This window comes from Cherax quadricarinatus, chromosome 4, assembly GCF_038502225.1.
Source record: "Cherax quadricarinatus isolate ZL_2023a chromosome 4, ASM3850222v1, whole genome shotgun sequence".
Taxonomy (NCBI): Eukaryota; Metazoa; Arthropoda; class Malacostraca; order Decapoda; family Parastacidae; genus Cherax; species Cherax quadricarinatus.
Genome location: NC_091295.1, coordinates 25,803,084 through 25,821,968, shown reverse-complemented (window position 1 = coordinate 25,821,968; position 18,885 = coordinate 25,803,084). Strand labels below are relative to the sequence as shown.

The window sequence follows — 18,885 nt, the reverse complement described above, 5'->3', positions numbered from 1 at the left end:
AGCAATCCTACCATCATGCAAAACAGTTACAGGTTTCTGTTTCACAGTCATCTGGCAGGATGGTAGTACTTCCCTGGGTGGTTGCTGTCTACCAACCTACTACCTACTATTTATTTATTTATTTTTTTATTTATTTATTTACAATTTGAGCACACATAAAGAGGTACAAAAAGAAATACAGATAAGAGCAGCATGCCAAAGCCACTTATACTATGCATAGCATTACAGGCTGGCTTAAAATTAATTTAAGATTAACTAAGCAATGATGAAATCAGTGATAAAACATTAATGTAAACAGATTACTATAAAGCACAAGTGAGTATTACAAAGACAGGTCATATGGTTGCATGCATTGTTGTACATTCAGTCGTATGGAGAATTCTGTTAGGTAGTGTATTTAAAAAATAGTAAAGTTAGATTGGGTTTTAGGTTTAACATTTATGTGATATAAATGTGAGAAACATTTAAGATATACAATTTATAAGGTTCAGTTATTCAGTATTTATTTGGTTTTGGGTGAGTAAGTGATCTTTGAGAAGAGACTTGAATTTATAAACAGGTAGTGTTTCTTTTATATTTACAGGTAATGAATTCCAGATTTTAGGGCCTTTTATGTGCATTGAGTTTTTGCATAGTGTGAGATGGACACGAGGAACATCAAAGAGTGATCTGTGCCTTGTGTTATGGTCATGTGTTCTGTTGAGGTTGGCAAGGAGATGTTTGAGGGGAGGGTTAATATCAGAGTTAAGTGTTCTATGTATGTAATAGGTGCAGTAATAAGTATGGATGTTTTGTATGGTGAGTAGGTTTAGTGTATTGAATATTGGTGGTGTGTGCTGCCTGTAGTGAGAATTTGTTATCATTCTAACTGCAGCCTTTTGTTGGGTAATTAGTGGTCTGAGATGGTTAATTGTTGTTGAGCCCCATGCACAAATTCCGTAGGTGAGATAGGGGTAAATAAGAGAGTGATATAGGGCCAGGAGGGCTGACTGTGGAGCATAGTACCGTATCTTCGATAGTATGCCTACAGTCTTGGAAATTTTTTTAGAAATTTGTTGTATATGTGTATGAAATTTGAGACTATTATCAAGGTGGATTCCTAAGAATTTTCCCTCTGTTAGCTTTGTGATAGGTGATCCGTTTATCATTATGTTAAGAGGGACATCTGTAGCTCTGTTACCAAACTGAATGAAGTAGGTTTTGACAATGTTAACTGTAAGTTTGTTAGTCCTCATCCAGGTAGATATTTTCTGTAATTCGGTATTTACAGTATTGGCTAGCGTGACTGGGCTCGGGTGGGAGAAGACGTGTGTAGTGTCATCTGCAAATAGTGTGGGTTTGAGTAATTGCGAAGCATTTGGTAGGTCATTTATGTATAGGAGAAAGAGAAGAGGGCCAAGGACACTTCCCTGTGGGACACCAACTGTAATTGGTTGTGCAGAAGAGTTTGCCCCATTTGCGTCCACATATTGGCTTCTGTTGCTGAGGTATGACTTGAGGTAGTTGAGGGAGTGCCCTCTTATACCATAGTGTGACAATTTTACGTGGAGCAAGTCATGGTCAACTGTATCAAAAGCTTTACGTAAGTCAATGAAGATCCCCAGTGGGACTTCTTTTTTCTCTATTGCAGTGTATATATGTTCTAGCATGTGTATAATAGCATCATTAGTATTTTTATTAGGCCTGAATCCAAATTGGCAGGGGTTGAGTATGTTTTGGGAGATAAGGTAGGAGTAGATTCGTTTATGAATTAATTTTTCGAAGATTTTTGAGAGAGGGTGTAAGTTGGATATTGGCCTATAGTTATTCAACTCTGTTTGGTCTCCTCCTTTGTGGATCGGGGTGACCCTTGCTATTTTGAGTACTGTAGGGAAGGTGGAGGATTCAATAGATTTGTTAAAGCGTGTTGCAATGATTGGTGATAGCACTTGTGACACTTTTTTGTATATAAAGGGTGGTAAGGTATTTAATATTAGTACATATGTATTATTGTAATAATAATGATTATTAATATTATTATTAATTTAGGGCACTGGAGCACAGATCCACTGTATAGCACTTTGTCTGGATTTTTTGGGTTATCCTAGGTAATTTATAATATGTATGATAATTTGACTTACGTGTACCAGTGAGAGAGAGAGAGATACAGAGAGAGAGATACAAAGAGACAGCCACATTCGGTCAGCCAGTCAGCCAACTACCCACCCACCCATCCAGCCACCCACCCATCCAGCCGGCCAACCAGCCAGCCAGCCGGATACGTATTACACACGTTCCAGAGTTGTTTCTCTTTACTTAGGGTATAGGTTACACAACATTCTGCCAGGATGACACTACCAGTGGTATTCTCCCATTCCACTGTGTCAACAGTACATAAAGATAATAGTAACATATGATACTGTATGCGATGTAAAATTTACAATACATATCACTACCATGTATACATTATATACAGTACATAAATAATTAAAATATAACAATAGAAGTAAATTATGGTAAAAAGAATGAAATAATGATTGTACCTTACATTACAGTATTATGTAGGTAGTTTATATAGGAAAGTTTTGACATTATGCCGGCAATTTTCAAAGGTTCGACTTACGTCCATTTCAACTTACGACCGGTTGGTCGGAACTAAGCTTGGTCGTAAGTCGGATGGTAGGTGTACCTCACAATACAAATACTCTTACATTGTGTACAAGTTAGTTCAGAATAAACAAACAGCAACAAACCATTTTTAGAGTAAATGAAGATAATAATAATATTATTATTATTATTATATGGGTGTGAAGCTTGGGTGGTAAATGCAGCAGCGAGGAGACGGTTGGAGGCAGTGGAGATGTCCTGTCTAAGGGCAATGTGTGGTGTAAATATTATGCAGAAAATTCGGAGTGTGGAAATTAGGAAAAGGTGTGGAGTTAATAAAAGTATTAGTCAGAGGGCAGAAGAGGGGTTGTTGAGGTGGTTTGGTCATTTAGAGAGAATGGATCAAAGTAGAATGACATGGAAAGCATATAAATCTATATGGGAAGGAAGGCGAGGTAGGGGTCATCCTCGAAAGGGTTGGAGAGAGGGGGTAAAGGAGGTTTTGTGGGCAAGGGGCTTGGACTTCCAGCAAGTGTGCGTGAGCGTGTTAGATAGGAGTGAATGGAGACGAATGGTACTTGGGACCTGACGATCTGTTGGAGTGTGAGCAGGGTAATATTTAGTGAAGGGATTCAGGGAAACCGGTTATTTTCATATAGTCGGACTTGAGTCCTGGAAATGGGAAGTACAATGCCTGCACTTTAAAGGAGGAGTTTGGGATATTGGCGGTTTGGAGGGATATGTTGTGTATCTTTATACATATATGATTCTGAGCACCTCTGCAAAAACAGTGATTATGTGTGTGGTGAAAGTGTTGAATGATGATGAAAGCATTTTCTTTTTGGGGATTTTCTTTCTTTTTTTGGGTCACCCTGCCTCGGTGGGAGACGGCCGACTTGTTAAAAAAAAAAAAAAAAATATATTATTATAAAAAGCACTAAACCCACAAGGGTCATGAATTGCTATACAGAGAGTAAAGGCATACGAAAAGAATATTTTTCTAGTTATCCCCCAGTTTGACTAGAGAAAACGTAATTCTTCCGACACTACCTACACAGCTGCTTTGTAAACAAGTCTCATATTTACATCAATTTTTATTCTGTGAGTGTATGTATCATGTTTATATGCTATGTAATGGGTTTCATATATAATTTTGAGGAAAATATCATAGATGGATTAATGAAAATGCCTATATTGATGTAAAATAAGACATTTAGTGTGCCCAAGAGTGATTATTATTACTTAGTATTGGCGTTATGAGTAGAGAGAGACAGCGATTTTAATGTGTACCTGCACACCAGCACAGTGTGTAAGTATATTTAGGTACAGGTACACATTAGTATAATTATCAGAGTACATATAAAATATGCAGTAACTTTAAAACACTTGAAATTTTGGAAAGTTACCTGACATAATAGATGTGGTCACGGAAAATGTAAACAAACCGGGTGGGGTGGGGGGGGCACCGCATTTGAAAGACCGCTTGCCGTATAGCAAATTTTGGTCATAATTTGACATCGCCATATTAGCGGAATGCCGTAAGGCGAAATGCCGTAAAGCGGGGCCTTACTGTATAAAGCACTAATAAAATGCATAAATGAACATTTAACGTCACACTTGCCTATTATGTATGTAATGATAGGTGTTCTGTTGTTATTGTTGTTGGGTGCACAAGGGCCACTGTGAGCATAAGCCATACATGATGTTGGTAAAGGCTGCAGGTGAGGCAGTGATGTTTTCTGTAGCCCTATATAACTCCAACAATGGAGGAGTTAGTAGAATCTCCAAATCACTGAAGAAGGCACCCTCTACCAGCATCACAACTTTCGTATTTTTCTACAAACTTTTTCTTGAATTATATCATGTTTCTCGCATTCTTTACCAAAGGGCTAGCACTAGAAGCTTTCTTTGGGCCCATGGTGGATTATTTAGCAGTCACACACAATAAACAAGTGGGAAAACAATGGATTATTACAAAATGTTTCATATGACCTGGCATGCTCACTCACCGAGAAACAATGCTACACTGGCTGAAAATGGTGTGGGAGGCAGCTGTGCATGCTGGGCACTGGACAGGTTCCATACGATTGACGAAAACCGAGGTAATTGATGAAAACAGAACCAAAAAATCAATGAAAAAAGTCAGCCAAAACCGAAATCGGTGATAACGGAGATCGATGAAAACGGAGGGCCCACTGTATCTTCCATTCTATGAAATGAGATCAAGAAACCGTGAATACAACCATAAAAACGATACGAAAATAAACCACAGTTGTTGTTTTAATCCAAAAACATGGTCACCATATTTCTCATTATGCACTGCATGCTTCAGGATTTTTTTTTATATGGTGCACACCACATAGATGCATTCTTTCATATCTAGGTCCAAGTTTACCACTCACAATTTATCCAAGTGAGCCGGGCTTATGGCGTAGAACTATGGCACTGACCCTGGCTTCAAAGCAGTAGACCTATAGCACAGACCCTCAAAGGGTTAATTGTTTCAGGGTGTAATACTCATCAAAACATGGAAATAAGTCATTGTTTGACTTTACTGGGTTAAGTATATTTTGTGCTTTGTGGATTAATTCCAATGTATCATGAAATAGTAATAATTTGAAATAAATAAGTCATCTTTGTGCCACTTCCATATCCTGTTTGTTTGCTGGTGGAAGAACAACAGCCAGTTTCATTGTTTACTTTTGCTAGTTTGGCATATTAGTACATCAAGACAAGAGTTATCACTTGTGTAGTTAACCATAATACACCATGTGGACCCTTCTGGCCTAGATTAGCCCTTGTGGTTTAACACTTCTTTTTGACTATAATAATTGGCCTAGATTTTTGTGAATGTATGAATAGATTGGAGAAGAACCAGAGAATGTACTAAGTAAAAAATATTGGCAAGTGGCAGATTTGAAGGTACAAAAAATTCTGCGTACTAGTACACTAGACACACAGCACTTGTGTTAGTACTAGTATGTTGGACACAGTTTAAGGATTAAGGAATTTTAATGCCAGTATTTAGCCTCTGTGTCCTTGTGCTGTATATGAATTTTTACAAGAGGATAAGAACAAGGGGCAATGGTGAGTACCATTTTCTACATGATTTTACTGTTAAATATTGTCTTCAAAAATTTTGCTTAAAATTTTACCTTTGATTTTCACATTTAATGCATATATAGGTCAAATGGATCCAAAGTTCAGAACAGCTCCAGCACAAACAGATCTGAACTTCTGGTATTCAACTGTATTCCAAACTTATGTTCGAGATGAAAATGTAAGAGATAGAAGTAGTAGAAAATATTACTTTGAATTTGAAAATTAAGATGAGCACCATAAGGTGTTAATGAATTAATGTAGAGTTCGGTGTAGCTTTTCCAATTCGTTAATGCTCCCAAAGAACAAAGATACCCACTCAAAACTGATTCTAGAATTAAAAAATAGGGCACTACATTGCATGATAATTCCATCCTTCATTCTGCAGATTCACAAAATTTTAAAGTTCAAAATGAATTTACAGGTTTGTTACTTTTATGTGAAGACTGTATAATGAAAATAATTTAGGTGAATCAAAAAGTGCTCTTACATTACTGAATGGAAAATAACAGCTAAAGAAAAAAGCTGACTACTATAGGTATCCTAAATTTGTTATTTATCATCACTGAAATGTTTATTTAATGTTAAAATTCTTAGTATAAAGCATCTTTGCTTATTCAGCAAAGTTGGTGAACAAAAAAGCATATCCATGTTCTTGCTCCCTAGGAAAAAGAATATAATTACCATTAAGTTTTGTTTTGCTATGTATGCAGCAGTGTTTGAAGAAAATAAAAAAAATATACAAGCAGCAAAATTCATGACTACATAAATTGCATGTCTTTTATCCTCGGATACTAAAATTTCCCCAATATTTTTCTATTAACACAATACAAGTAATTGTACTAAGACATAATTTACCACCTGAATCATTTGTAAAAGATACATTTACACAAATGTCTACCTATTTTTGCTAGAAAATTTACACTCATTTGTAAACAAATACATAATATAAATGTTATAAAATCAGGTCCAAGAGATCTTGATACATCTACTATTATACTGTAGGTTTTATGCATAAAATTTTTTCAAAATTTTAAGCACAATTACTATGCTGATTGTCAGGTGAAAAGATATCCTTTTATGACAATGGCATTTTATAAATTAACGCAGATTCACGTACAACAGTACAAAATGGTAAATAAACCAATCACTCGTTGGCAATAAACCTATTAGAAGGCTATTTTAATACAATATATACACTATGTCTACCAGCTTGATATACAATATATTTATTTCTTATTCAGTTTGCTACGAACAATATCTCTGAACTGGGTGAGAATTTTATTTTCTCGTTTTTGTCTTTCTTCCTTGCTGAACATAGCCAGGGCTCGTTTCTCATCTGCTGAATAAATCTGATTTTCCTTCCGTAAACGCACAGCCTCCATGCGCCGATGACGACTCCCACTCATGACATAGCCAACATCCTCAAACTTTTCTATTTCATCAGATGTTAGACCAATTTCACCACGTCTGGGAATTCGTTTACCTTCGGCTACATAAGCTGCCATTGCTGCACCTTCACCGGGCAACAGGGCCTGTAATATACAACATTTTCTAAATCCATAATGCAATGCACTGCTACTTATTTCCTAATTTATGTAATTTAAAATTCTTTGTGTAGTCTACAAACTAAGATTATATTTGCCACATTTTAAAATACTGTATGGTAAAATTATCATAATGAAATGCTAAACCTACAAGGGTCACAGTGCTGCAGGTTTAATGTGCTTGATCAGAGACTAGTGATAGTGGAGAGTATAACAGAGGTAGAGTTATTAAGGGCGGTGTGAAGTGCTAAAGGAAGTATAATCAAAGGTGTAATTATTATAATCAAAAAGAAGCGCTAAGCCACAAGGGCTATACAGCTAAAGGTTGTGTAATAAATCTGTTGCTGTCAAAAAGTCAAAGGTGGGGCCATCAGCAAGGAGGGAAGATAAAGAAAGGGTGTTGGAGGTAAATTCTGCATGCTTGCTAGTAGACAGGACAATCTAATAGAATGTGGCCAACTTAAACTGGAACCTGACAATTCTTACATTATTATTATTATTATTATAATCAAGGGGGAAGCGCTAAACCCGGAGGATTATACAGCGCCTGGGGGGGGGATGTGGAAGGCTGAATATTCAGGCTTAATTCGGGGAACTGGAGCACAGATCCAATTCCCTAAATCAAGAGCCCCTCACCAACATCAAGGAACCTTCCTTGAGGGGACAATTCTTACAGAGTGGAACCAGGCACCTCTCCATGAGATACCCACGAGTGAGATGTGTATGCCTGATATGAATACAGGAAAGCGTATTCTCCCAACCACAACATCGGTGAAGACCAGAATCCTAAACTTGGCTAGACAGAATATACAGGTCGGCCATCACTGATCCAGCAATCACTAATCTGGTTCCAGCACTAATTTTGGCCAGCATAATTTCAAATTTCCTGGGTCACCGCACCAACCTGTCGCACGAGTCATTCCAATTTGTTTTTCTCTATTTATTGTTATAGCCTGCTCACTTTAACCCCAGCCATGGTTCCAAGGAATAAAGGAAATACTTCTCATGTAAAGCACAAACACTGTACATTGTCCATCAAAGATAAAGTTCAGAAAAAACTCAACAGTGGTTATCTCTGTGAGAAGCTTGTGTGAATTATACAGAATTGGATCTTCCACATTCACGAGAAAGAAAAGAAAAGTTACCGAGTTTCTTTGTTAACAGTGATTCAAAGAAATGTGTAAAAGGAAAAAAAATGAAGGAAAAAGTTCAGAACTAGATCAAGTTCTAATGAAGTGGTTTAGGCTACATATAAGTGAAGGTGTTGAGCTCTTTGAAGGAACAAGCCAAAATTTCTTGCTTGAGTCAAGTTGGTTAATTTGATTAACCCTTGTAGTGGTAAAGAGGCTATCAGTCTGAGGAATTGGACCTTTGGGTCTGCTTCCTCCGACCGAACCTAATTACCCCCCAATCCTCCCTTCCCTCCCCATACCCCCCTTTCCTCCCTTCTCCCCACCCTCCTTGTTTCCCATCCCATTTGTAGCCTCTGGGGTCCTCCCCTCTGGCATTACAGTTTCTAGGTAGGGGTGGCTTTCTGGGGTTCGTCCCACTCCATGAGGTCCCTCGGGGGTGGCATAGTTTGCCATGGAATCTGAATTGTCTGAGGATGCCCTGCTCCCTTCCCGGATTTCTGGGTCGTGGGCGGGGTGCCCTTTAGATGATGTGTACATCTCTGGAAGCTGCCTGTCGGTTCTGGGGAGTGGCAGCTGAAGGAGGTATGCTTTGTGGTGGGTTTCCAACCATCCTTTTGTCTGCCAAGGTAGCTCGGTGGATGCGAGGCTGCTATCCCAGAGCGCTGGTTTACTGGCATGAAGGGTAGGGTATGGCATAGGTTCCACGCTGCATCTTCATTGCCAGTGCCCTCTCGGATGAGGGGAGGGGCTTTCGGCCCCTCCATGCCTTCTAGCGACTGTCCCTCCGCTGTCCCTTTTTTTTTCCCCCTTTCTTAAAATAAAAGATATTACAGAAGATGCACCTATTATTATGGAGTCTTGGCTCTGTGAAACTCTTCCTCCTCCCAGGCCCCATTCTGATCCCACACCCTGTTCTGACCTGGCATCATTGTCAGACCATTCTCTCGACTCTTCTCGTAACCCTATATCTGCCGGTGATGCCTCGTCACCTGTTTCAGGTGTTGCACCATCACCCATTTCTGTTCATGCCACTGCTTCTAGCACGCCTTTCACAACGAGTTGGGCTTCCCCAAATACGGTGCGCCGGTTCTCGGATTGCCCACCTCACTCGGGTCAGACTGCCCATGGTTCTACTCCTAAGCTTCCAAGACAATCTACTGACGACAATTCGTCGATGACCATTCAAAAACGACCTACACGACACTCGCTACCTTTGCGTACCGGACTAACGAGTATGCAGTGGACAAAATTCTTTTCTTTACAAACGATTTCTCAAACTGATTATCTTTCTGATCACAGAGTTGGTACAACTCTCTTATGGCATGCTGGCCAAAATATATCCTTCCACGCTCTTCAAAGCAGTGCACGTGTCATAACAGTGCAGAATTCAGAGCAAGCTCATGCTCTCTCCCACATCACTTCCATTGATAACATACCAGTCACCATTCGTTAGCATGCTACTCTTAATTCTTGCAGCGGTACTGTAGTCTTACCATGTACCATTGTACAAAGTGATTTTTTGTCCTACAGCGAGGATACTTTAGAACAATTAGCCCTTCAGAACCTCCCTACCCTCAAGGTAGATACGTACATCCTGCCTGCTTGTGGGCGGAGGCGTTTTCTTATTAACCCTTAGACTGTCCAAACAAATTTACGTTCACATGCGTAGTGCTCCAAAAGTAGACCTACGTTTTTTTTACATATTTTCGATAACAAAAAAGAAACATAGATCAAAGTTTTTTTTACACGTTTTCAAATGTTAAAAAAAAAAAAAAAGTCTACTTTTTTTTACATACTTTCAAATGTTGAAAAAACGTTGATCTACGTTTGGACAGTTTAAGGGCTAACATCGCTCGTTTGACCTTCAACTATGAACTTCCATTCTCTGTCAATATTGTGGGACACTGCCAAGAGGTCCGTCAAATAGCTCCCACTCCCCAACAGTGTCATAATTGCTGGCATTTTGGACACCCTGCTAAACACTGCAGATCTGCAGCGGAATGCCCGGTCTGCAGTGCAGTTGATCATTCCAATACGTCTTGTAGTCTTTTCCCCTCGTCTCAATTGCAGGGAACCTCATCCTTCCTCTTCACGCCATTACCAGGTTTATTATAATGAATGAGAGATCCGTTATCTTAAGGAGCATGAGGGCCTCACTTACACTATGGCTGTCTCTCAACTCCGCCTTCAAGGTAAACTCCCTTGTGTCCTGTATGCTCAGGTAGCCCGAAGACCTCCAACCTTGACGGTCCTCCCACCTCCCAATCCCTCTGCATCTGTGTTTTCCGGGGTCACCCCAGTTTCTAATTCTTTTGCAGTTTTATCCTCTGACACTCCTACCTCCACACCACTTCCTACTTCTACTTCATCTCAGCTCATTTGCTTGCTTCTCAGTCTACGAGACCTTGCAGACCTACGCTTTCTTCACATCCTTCATTTGCAAAGAATATATCTCCTACCTCGGAGCCTCGTTCTCACCCCCTTTCCAGCTCTCACATGAAGGTAGAGGTTCACCCCCCCTCGTGTAGTCCCCCCCCCATCTTCCTTCACAGTTACCCTCCAACCTCCTTCCTCTCCTGTTACACTGCAGGCCTCTTCTACCCAAGCCGACGCATCTCTCCAGGTTCATACTCCCTGCCCCCCTCAGACCTCTTTTGTTGCTTTTGTAATTACTCCTACCTTTCCTTGCAACACCTCTCCTGCCTCTGACATCATGGCATCATTGGATTCCTTAACAACAAAGATGTCAGACGCTACCTCCAGCTATATTGCGGAGACGACACCCTCGATGGACACCAACACACTTTCTACCTCTCCTATTTTGCGACCCTCGCAACATTATTCCTCCACAACATTCACATTCTTCCTTGCTTACACACTTACCGTTACCCCAACTTTACAGAGCCTAATAGCCCATAGGTTTTATTGTTTCTTATTGTTGCCAATTTTATTTTGTCTCCTTCCACTGGTGTAGGCGTGAGTTTGGTGAAAGTACTGTGTATCTGTTGCTTTCCCTGACAATAATTTCCATCAGGGGTTCGTCGAAGAATAACTCGAGACATTCCAGTTCAGTGGCATTGTTCCCAAGTGTACAAGATGGCCGTATTCCACTTTCGCTTTCATCAAACTGATGGGGACTTGGAACAAAATTGGCAGCTTCCTGCCAATCCCAGGTGCAGTCTGCTGGTGGGTACTGGATATTGACAGGTGGTTGTGGAGGCTGGCGTGTTGAGTGGGGGATGGTGGCTTTTGTTGTAGATCAGCTGAGGCAGCGGCATGGGTGGCAGCATGGCCCACTGCTGCTGCCTCACGGCTGGCACCACCACTAGATGTATGCCCATTTTCCATCCTAATTGCAACACTATTATCTTCATTTTCACTATCTGTTCCTGTTGTACAGCCACAGGATGTACTCCGAGATGTACTCCTTCCCCTTGGAATAGCATATGGCACACTATCACTGGAGAATATTTCACTTCACTATCGCTACTGGAATCGTTTTCAAGAGCTTGTAGTTCATATTCAGTATCACTATCATCACCATTGCTCACATCTGAGTCCTGGATATGGGAAAAATAAGTGTCCTTTTTTGTTCTGGTACAACTGAACGTGAACAAGACGGCTCAACACCAGAAGTGGATGGTTGAGGGCCGTCTGGGTTTTCCTCGCTATTACCGGTATTATGGTCATTAGTTTCGGCCACAACCTCGTCAAAACCTTGAAACTCGTCTTCACTGGCACTTCCATCTGTATTAGAACTGTCACTGGGGAACAAAAGTGTCCCAATTTGCTGAGGAGTGAGGAGTTTCTTACCACAAGGCATGGTGAGCAAGGTGCATTAAAATGGTGTTCCCACAATGCGCCACTGGGTTCCAGAATTGTTTCCTACCATGCACACTCACCACGCAGACCCATTCTCTCACATCTAGGCCTACCAGCTGTTTCCCAGTTAATCTGAAGCCACTAGAATTTACGCGTACCAGTATGGCACCAACCCTGGCGCGCAAGCCGTACTTATACAGTACCAACCCTGAAAGGGTTAAATTGTGGGTGCTGGTGTTTGTGGATGACTGTGAAAAGAGTGGAGAGTTATGCTGTAGCCCTACTGGGCTGAGGTGGATGGTAGAGGTTCTGGTACTGAAGCTGATGGTTGTACTGGAGTGTCTAACTTTAAGTCATTCAGTAAGTCAGTCAAGTCATTCAGTAAATCAATCAAGTGATTCAATAAGCCAGTCAGTCAGTCAGTCAAGTTGTTCAGTAAGTTATTCAGTAAGTCAGTCAAGTCATTCAGAAAGTCAGTCAGGTCATTTAGTAAGTTAGTCATTAAGTCAGTCAGTCACACAAACTTATGTTTACCTCTTTTTATGTGTACAAAGTAACACTTCATTATGGCCACAGGATATCTTTGTTTCCTTCGTTAATTCTAAGACTTAAGGGGCAGTATAACAACTTTTTTTTTTTTTTTTACCGTCAGATTTTTTCATTGTTGGTGCACAAGACGATGTATTTACACTATTTACTGTAAATATTTGTCAATAAGATACCCCACACAACAACTGAAAATATCCTTTGGCAGGATCGTAGTCCTATATGGGACGACATAAGGTTGTTTGGGCACCTGGTGCCGAGAGAACAATGCTAATACGAATTTTTAATGATGCACTTTCCTCTAAATATTTTATCTTTATTCCACAAAAAGATGAAGTTTGTTAGTTCTTAGACTGTTGCAAAAAAAATCTGCCCTTTACTTCCATATAAATCCCAAAATATTTGGAATATTTCCAAAAGTTCATCACTAAAATTAAGAACAATCATTATTTTACAATTTCTGTGAATATCATCCTACTTAAGTAATAAAGGCGTAGGAAAGAGAAATAAGTGAATAAGTTACTTCCGAGATATAGGCCTGGAACGCTGTCTCGATATTTTTTTTTTTTTTTTTTTTTTTTTGCGAAAATCCCATTTGTTTTGGTGGTTTCCTTAGTAAACTGATGTTTTAATGCAGTTATCCTTTTAAAAACACAGTTTTCTCTTACTGAAGGCCAAAATATGACATGGAGATGAGGAATAATAATTTTATATCGAATATTGCTGGTGGACTTTCGCCATATTATGGCCTATTTTATTCAGTTTAGAGTATATAACATGTTTGTTATTTATAGTGTTTATTTTATCATATTAGATCAATTCTGATAGATAAATAAGCCGTGGAGTTGATATAAGCATAATAATTAAAGTGATTTCTCCTGCCTCTCTCTGGAGCGGGAATACTGCTGGTGTTCCCAAATGGTTGGAAGTCTACGGATAAGCTCCGCCTACTTTTTTATGATGCCAAATAGTCAATTATTATATTAGAAAGAATAATGTAAGAAATAGCGATAAAAAACAAGGAAAAAATTCCAAAAAATATATGGGTTGAGAGTAGACACGCTACGCACATCGCCGTCACCATACCTGATATAAATGACTATAATTTTTGTAGAAACGTCGTTGAACATTGATTCTGGTACCACTGTGTTGCCAAAGAGTTAAGCTATTTTTCTATATAAATAACTCGATTTCATAATTTTTCGAAAAAATTTCGCTCGCGTGTCGTGCACCTCATACCACCCCTTAAATGCTTACACCTTTTCTTGCCACTTTGAGCAACACTGGTATGCCTACAGGGTGTCATGATTGCTTGGCAGATACAAGATATAGCAATTAAAAGCTCAAAACACAATTCACAATCACAAGCTTGTAGCAGAGAAGTTGGACTGGACACGTATGAAGTACGAATGCTGGGATAGTGGTGTGGCTGGGGACGACGGGAGGTCTCCCCCACTGATCCACAAGGCAGCCGCTCGAGGAAAAGGGAAGTTTTTTTTTTTTTCCTTCCCCAAGAAGTCCCACAAGGTTGTGTCCTCAGTACTACTCTTTTTCTCTTAGCTATAAATGACCTACCTTCCATTCTTCCTTCGTATATTTGGTCATCACTTTATGATGATGACTTTGCTATAGCTTACTCCCTTCAGGTTATCATAGACTGAGTCTCCCATTAGACCACTTCTTATGGCTTTAAATTTTCCAGTATGAAAACCTGATTCATTACCTTCACTAGACGCCCATTTATATCAGATATTCCCTTGTACTTACACGGCTTGCGTATTCCGGCATGTGATACGGTCAGGTTTCTGGGCCTGCTTTTTGATCACAGGATGATGTGGAGACCTCACATTTCTTCATTAAAGGCAACTTGCCATGGTCAGCTAAATCTCCTTAAGGTTCTCACACATCATTTGTGGAGAGAGAATCGTCGCACTCTCCTCCGTTTGCATTCCACCTTAGTTTTGTCCAAGCTAGATTATGGTGACCAAATCTATTCTGCAACCTCTCCCGCAACTCTGTCTAAGTTAGATCCTATACATCACCAAGGTCTCTGTGCCTTTCGTTCATCCCGTTGAGAGCTTCTTTGCAGAACTAATTTTCCATCCTTGTCTGATCGCCGTGATGCTCATTGCCTTTGCTATTATGTTCGATCTCATGACCTCTACAATCCTTCCTTATGTAGGATAGTCACTGATGTTAGTAGACGTTCTTTATTTGTTTGTCGCCCGTTTTCTCCGTCCCTTTTCTCTCTGCCTACATTCGCTCTTGTTTTCTTTTCAGTTACCACTTCTCCATGTTCATATAGCATCTCACTTTTCCCTGTTCCCTTGGGAAGTTCCAGCTGTTCATGTCTGTTCTTTCCCACTGCCCTGCGCAAAAGCCCAACTACCTATGGTGGCTTCCTGCTCTCTTTTTCCTGACCACTTCCGCTCTCATTCCCATGCCATCGCAGTGTACACCGATGGTTCTAAGTCTTCTGATGGCATCAGCTTTGCAGCAGTGTTTCCAGACAGTGTCGTGCGAGGGCATTTATTACCCTCGGCTAGCATTTTTATGGCTGAATTGTATGCCATTCTTGCAGCACTTATCCATATTGCATCTATGCCTGTGTCACCATTTGTGGTCGTTTCAGGCTCCCTTAGTGCTTTACAGGCTATACAATACAATTTTTATTTCTTTGCAAGTTTACATTGAGATTCTGTAGTTACAATAATGAGTTGCAGTGCAAAGAGAGCCACTATCATGCCACGGCATTATGGGCAGACTAAATTAATGGCTTACAGACTACTTAATACTAGAGAAATTGATCATAGTTTGTAGTACATCTGTTTTTATTTAAGCAGACAGTAAGTTAACTCAAGTTACAATCTGGGGATATTACATTGGGACAATTTGAAGGTTTTTTGTAGGTTGTGTATATCAATACTAGTAAATATTTAAGTTATATTATTAGAATATAATATTGAGCATTGGTGAAAGTAGCTTACAGTATAAGAATTAAGGCAGTATAGTTTTGTGCAGGTATTTATACTACAATGTAGTAAGTATTAGTTATGTATGAACTTTGGGTATTTAAATTTTGAAGTGTTAAGATTTAGGTAACTGGGAGATCTTAATTTAAGTATTGAGTATTTAATATTTAGTTTAGGGTGAGAAGATGGTTTTTGAGAAGAGTCTTAAATTGATGTTCAGACTGGGTTACTTTAGTATTTACTGGTAATGAGTTCCAAATTTTGGGGCCCTTTATGTGCATAGAGTTCTTACATAGTGTGCTGTGGACACACGGGAACATCACACTATATAAGAACTGTATGCACATAAAGGGCCCCAAAATTTGGAACTCATTACCAGTAAATACTAAAGTAACCCGGTTTGAGCATCAATTTAAGACTCCTCAAAAACCATCTTCTCACCCTAAACTAAATACTGTTAAATACTCAATACCTAAATTAAGATCTCTCAGTTACCTAAATCTTAACACTTCACAATTAAAATACCTAAAGTTCATACATAACTTAATACTACATAGTAGTATAATTTTTTTTTTTTTTCAACAAGTCGGCCGTCTCCCACCGAGGCAGGGTGACCCAAAAAAGAAAGAAAATCCCCAAAAAGAAAATACTTTCATCATCATTCAACACTTTCACCACACTCACACATTATCACTGCTTTTGCAGAGGTATAAATACCTGCACAAAACTATACTGCCGTACACCATATTGTAGCTATACAGAAATCAGATACACCTCACCCCCTAGTTTTTCGTATCCAACTTTGGTTACGCCGTATCTCTAACAAACACAGAGATATTGTTTTTTGTTGGGTCCCTGGTCATGTTGACATACAGGGCAATGAACAGGCAGACACTGCTGCTAGGTCAGCCATACACGACCTCCCAGTTTCATACAGAGGTGTTCCATTCACGGACTATTTTGCTGTAATTGCTACCCATCTTCGCACCCATTGGCAACAACGTTGATCTGATCTGCTCCATAACAAACTTCATTCTGTTAAACCGAGTATAGGTTTCTGGCCATCTTCTTGTCATCAGTGTCGAGGTTGGGAGACTACTCTCTCCCATCTTCGCATCAGCCAGACTCATCTTACTCACGGGTATCTCATGGAGAGGCGTGCTGTTCCTCTCTGTGAGAATTGTCAAGTTCCAGTATCTGTTAGCCACATTCTATTGGACTGCCCACCATCAACGAGCATGCAGAATTTACGTCCAATGTCGTCTCTGCTCCGCTGCCCTTTCTTTACCTTCTCTTCTTGCTGATGGACCCTCCTTTAATCCAGACTCTCTCACTGAGTTTCTGACAGCAACTGATTTACTACACAAACTTTGATGATGATATCTCTAGCACTCTCCTGAGTCCTTTCCACCTTAATCTCTAGCTACCCTCTACCCCTGCACTGTCCACTACCCCGCTGCACTTCATAATCATCCCTTTCCCTCTTGCTACCCATTACCCCTGCATCCTTCCCTGCCCTGCTGCGCTGTATAACCCTCGTGGTTTAGTGCTTCTTTTTTATTATAATATTAATTGATGAGGGAAAAAAGATGAGTGGTGCGTTGAGGTATATGTGGAGTCAAAAAACGTTATCTATGGAGGCAAAGAAGGGAATGTATGAAAGTATAGTAGTACCAACACTCTTATATGGGTGTGAAGCTTGGGTGGTAAATACAGCAGTGAGGAGACGGTTGGAGGCAGTGGAGATGTCCTGTTTAAGGGCAATGTGTGGTGTAAATGTTATGTAGAAAATTCGGAGTGTGGAAATTAGGAAAAGGTGTGGAGTTAATAAAAGTATTAGTCAGAGGGCAAAAGAGAGGTTGTTGAGGTGGTTTGGTCATTTAGAGAGAATGGATCAAAGTAGAATGACATGGAAAGCTTATAAATCTATAGGGGAAGGCAGGCGGGGTAGGGGTCGTCCTCGAAAGGGTTGGAGAGAGGGGGTAAAGGAGGTTTTGTGGGCTAGGGGCTTGGACTTCCAGCAAGTGTGCGTGAGCGTGTTAGATAGGAGTGAATGGAGACGAATGGTACTTGGGACCTGATGATCTGTTGGAGTGTGAGCAGGGTAATATTTAGTGAAGGGATTCAGGGAAACCGGTTATTTTCATATAGTCGGACTTGAGTCCTGGAAATGGGAAGTACAATGCCTGCACGTTAAAGGAGGGGTTTGAGATATTGGCAGTTTGGAGGGGTATGTTGTGTATCTTTATATGTATATGCTTCTAAACTGTTGTATTCTGAGCACCTCTGCAAAAACAGTGATATGTGTGAGTGTGGTGAAAGTGTTGAATGATGATGAAAGTATTTTCTTTCTGGGGATTTTCTTTCTTTTTTTGGGTCACCCTGCCTCGGTGGGAGACGGCCGACTTGTTGAAAAAAAAAAAAAAAGTGTATTCTAGCCTAACCACTCTATGATCTGGCAAAATCACTAATCTGGCACCCTACAGGTCCCAATGATGCCAGATTAGTGATGGTCGACTTTTATTTTGTTATGAAGCGACTCAGACTAATGTTGTTGCCAACAACTGTGAAGGTAGTTAGAGATGATAGCAAAACAGTCTGAGAATGGAATACCCTTATATGAAACATGAAGGTCATGTACCACTGACTGTACTGCAGAGTCCACCTGCTTGCTGCCCTGAGCATCCACATGACCAGGGACCCAGCAGATAATAATGTCTTCATTACTGTTTGAAATGCAGCACAACTAAAGTTGAGGGATGATGCAAATTAAATTTTTTGATAGCCTGCAGAGCACTAAAGGAGTCTGAAACTATCACAAATGTTGAGGTAGGCCTGGACATAATACTTATAATTGCTATGAGAATTGTATACAGCTCAGCTGTGAAAATGATAGTGGAGTCTAATGAATGACCTCGTACAACACTGTCTGGGAACACTGCTGCACACCCGACACTGTCAAGAGGATTTAGAGCCATCAGTATAAACTGCAACAGTATGAGAATGAGACCTGAAGTGGTTAAGAAACAGGGAGTGATAAGCAGCTGTAGGTATTTGAGCTTTTGTGCACGGCAATAGGGAAGAACAGACTCAAACTGTCAGAACCTTCCAAGGGGGAAAGAGAAAAGTTAGATGCTAGATGAATATAATAATCTTTTGTTTCCAACATGTTTTGGCCAA

General features: G+C 40.1%; 1 protein-coding gene across 1 annotated transcript in view; it reads right to left on the bottom strand.

Moving 5' to 3' along the window:
- Nucleotides 1–5,674: 5,674 nt before the first annotated feature.
- Nucleotides 5,675–18,885, bottom strand: part of LOC128684157 (NKAP family protein CG6066) — a 28,734-nt gene continuing 15,523 nt past the window's right edge. Inside the window, exon 3 of the mRNA XM_053770277.2 lies at nt 5,675–7,220. Within this exon, the coding sequence (XP_053626252.1) occupies nt 6,915–7,220 (306 nt within the window). The 3' untranslated portion in view covers nt 5,675–6,914. The remainder of the gene's footprint in view (nt 7,221–18,885) is intronic.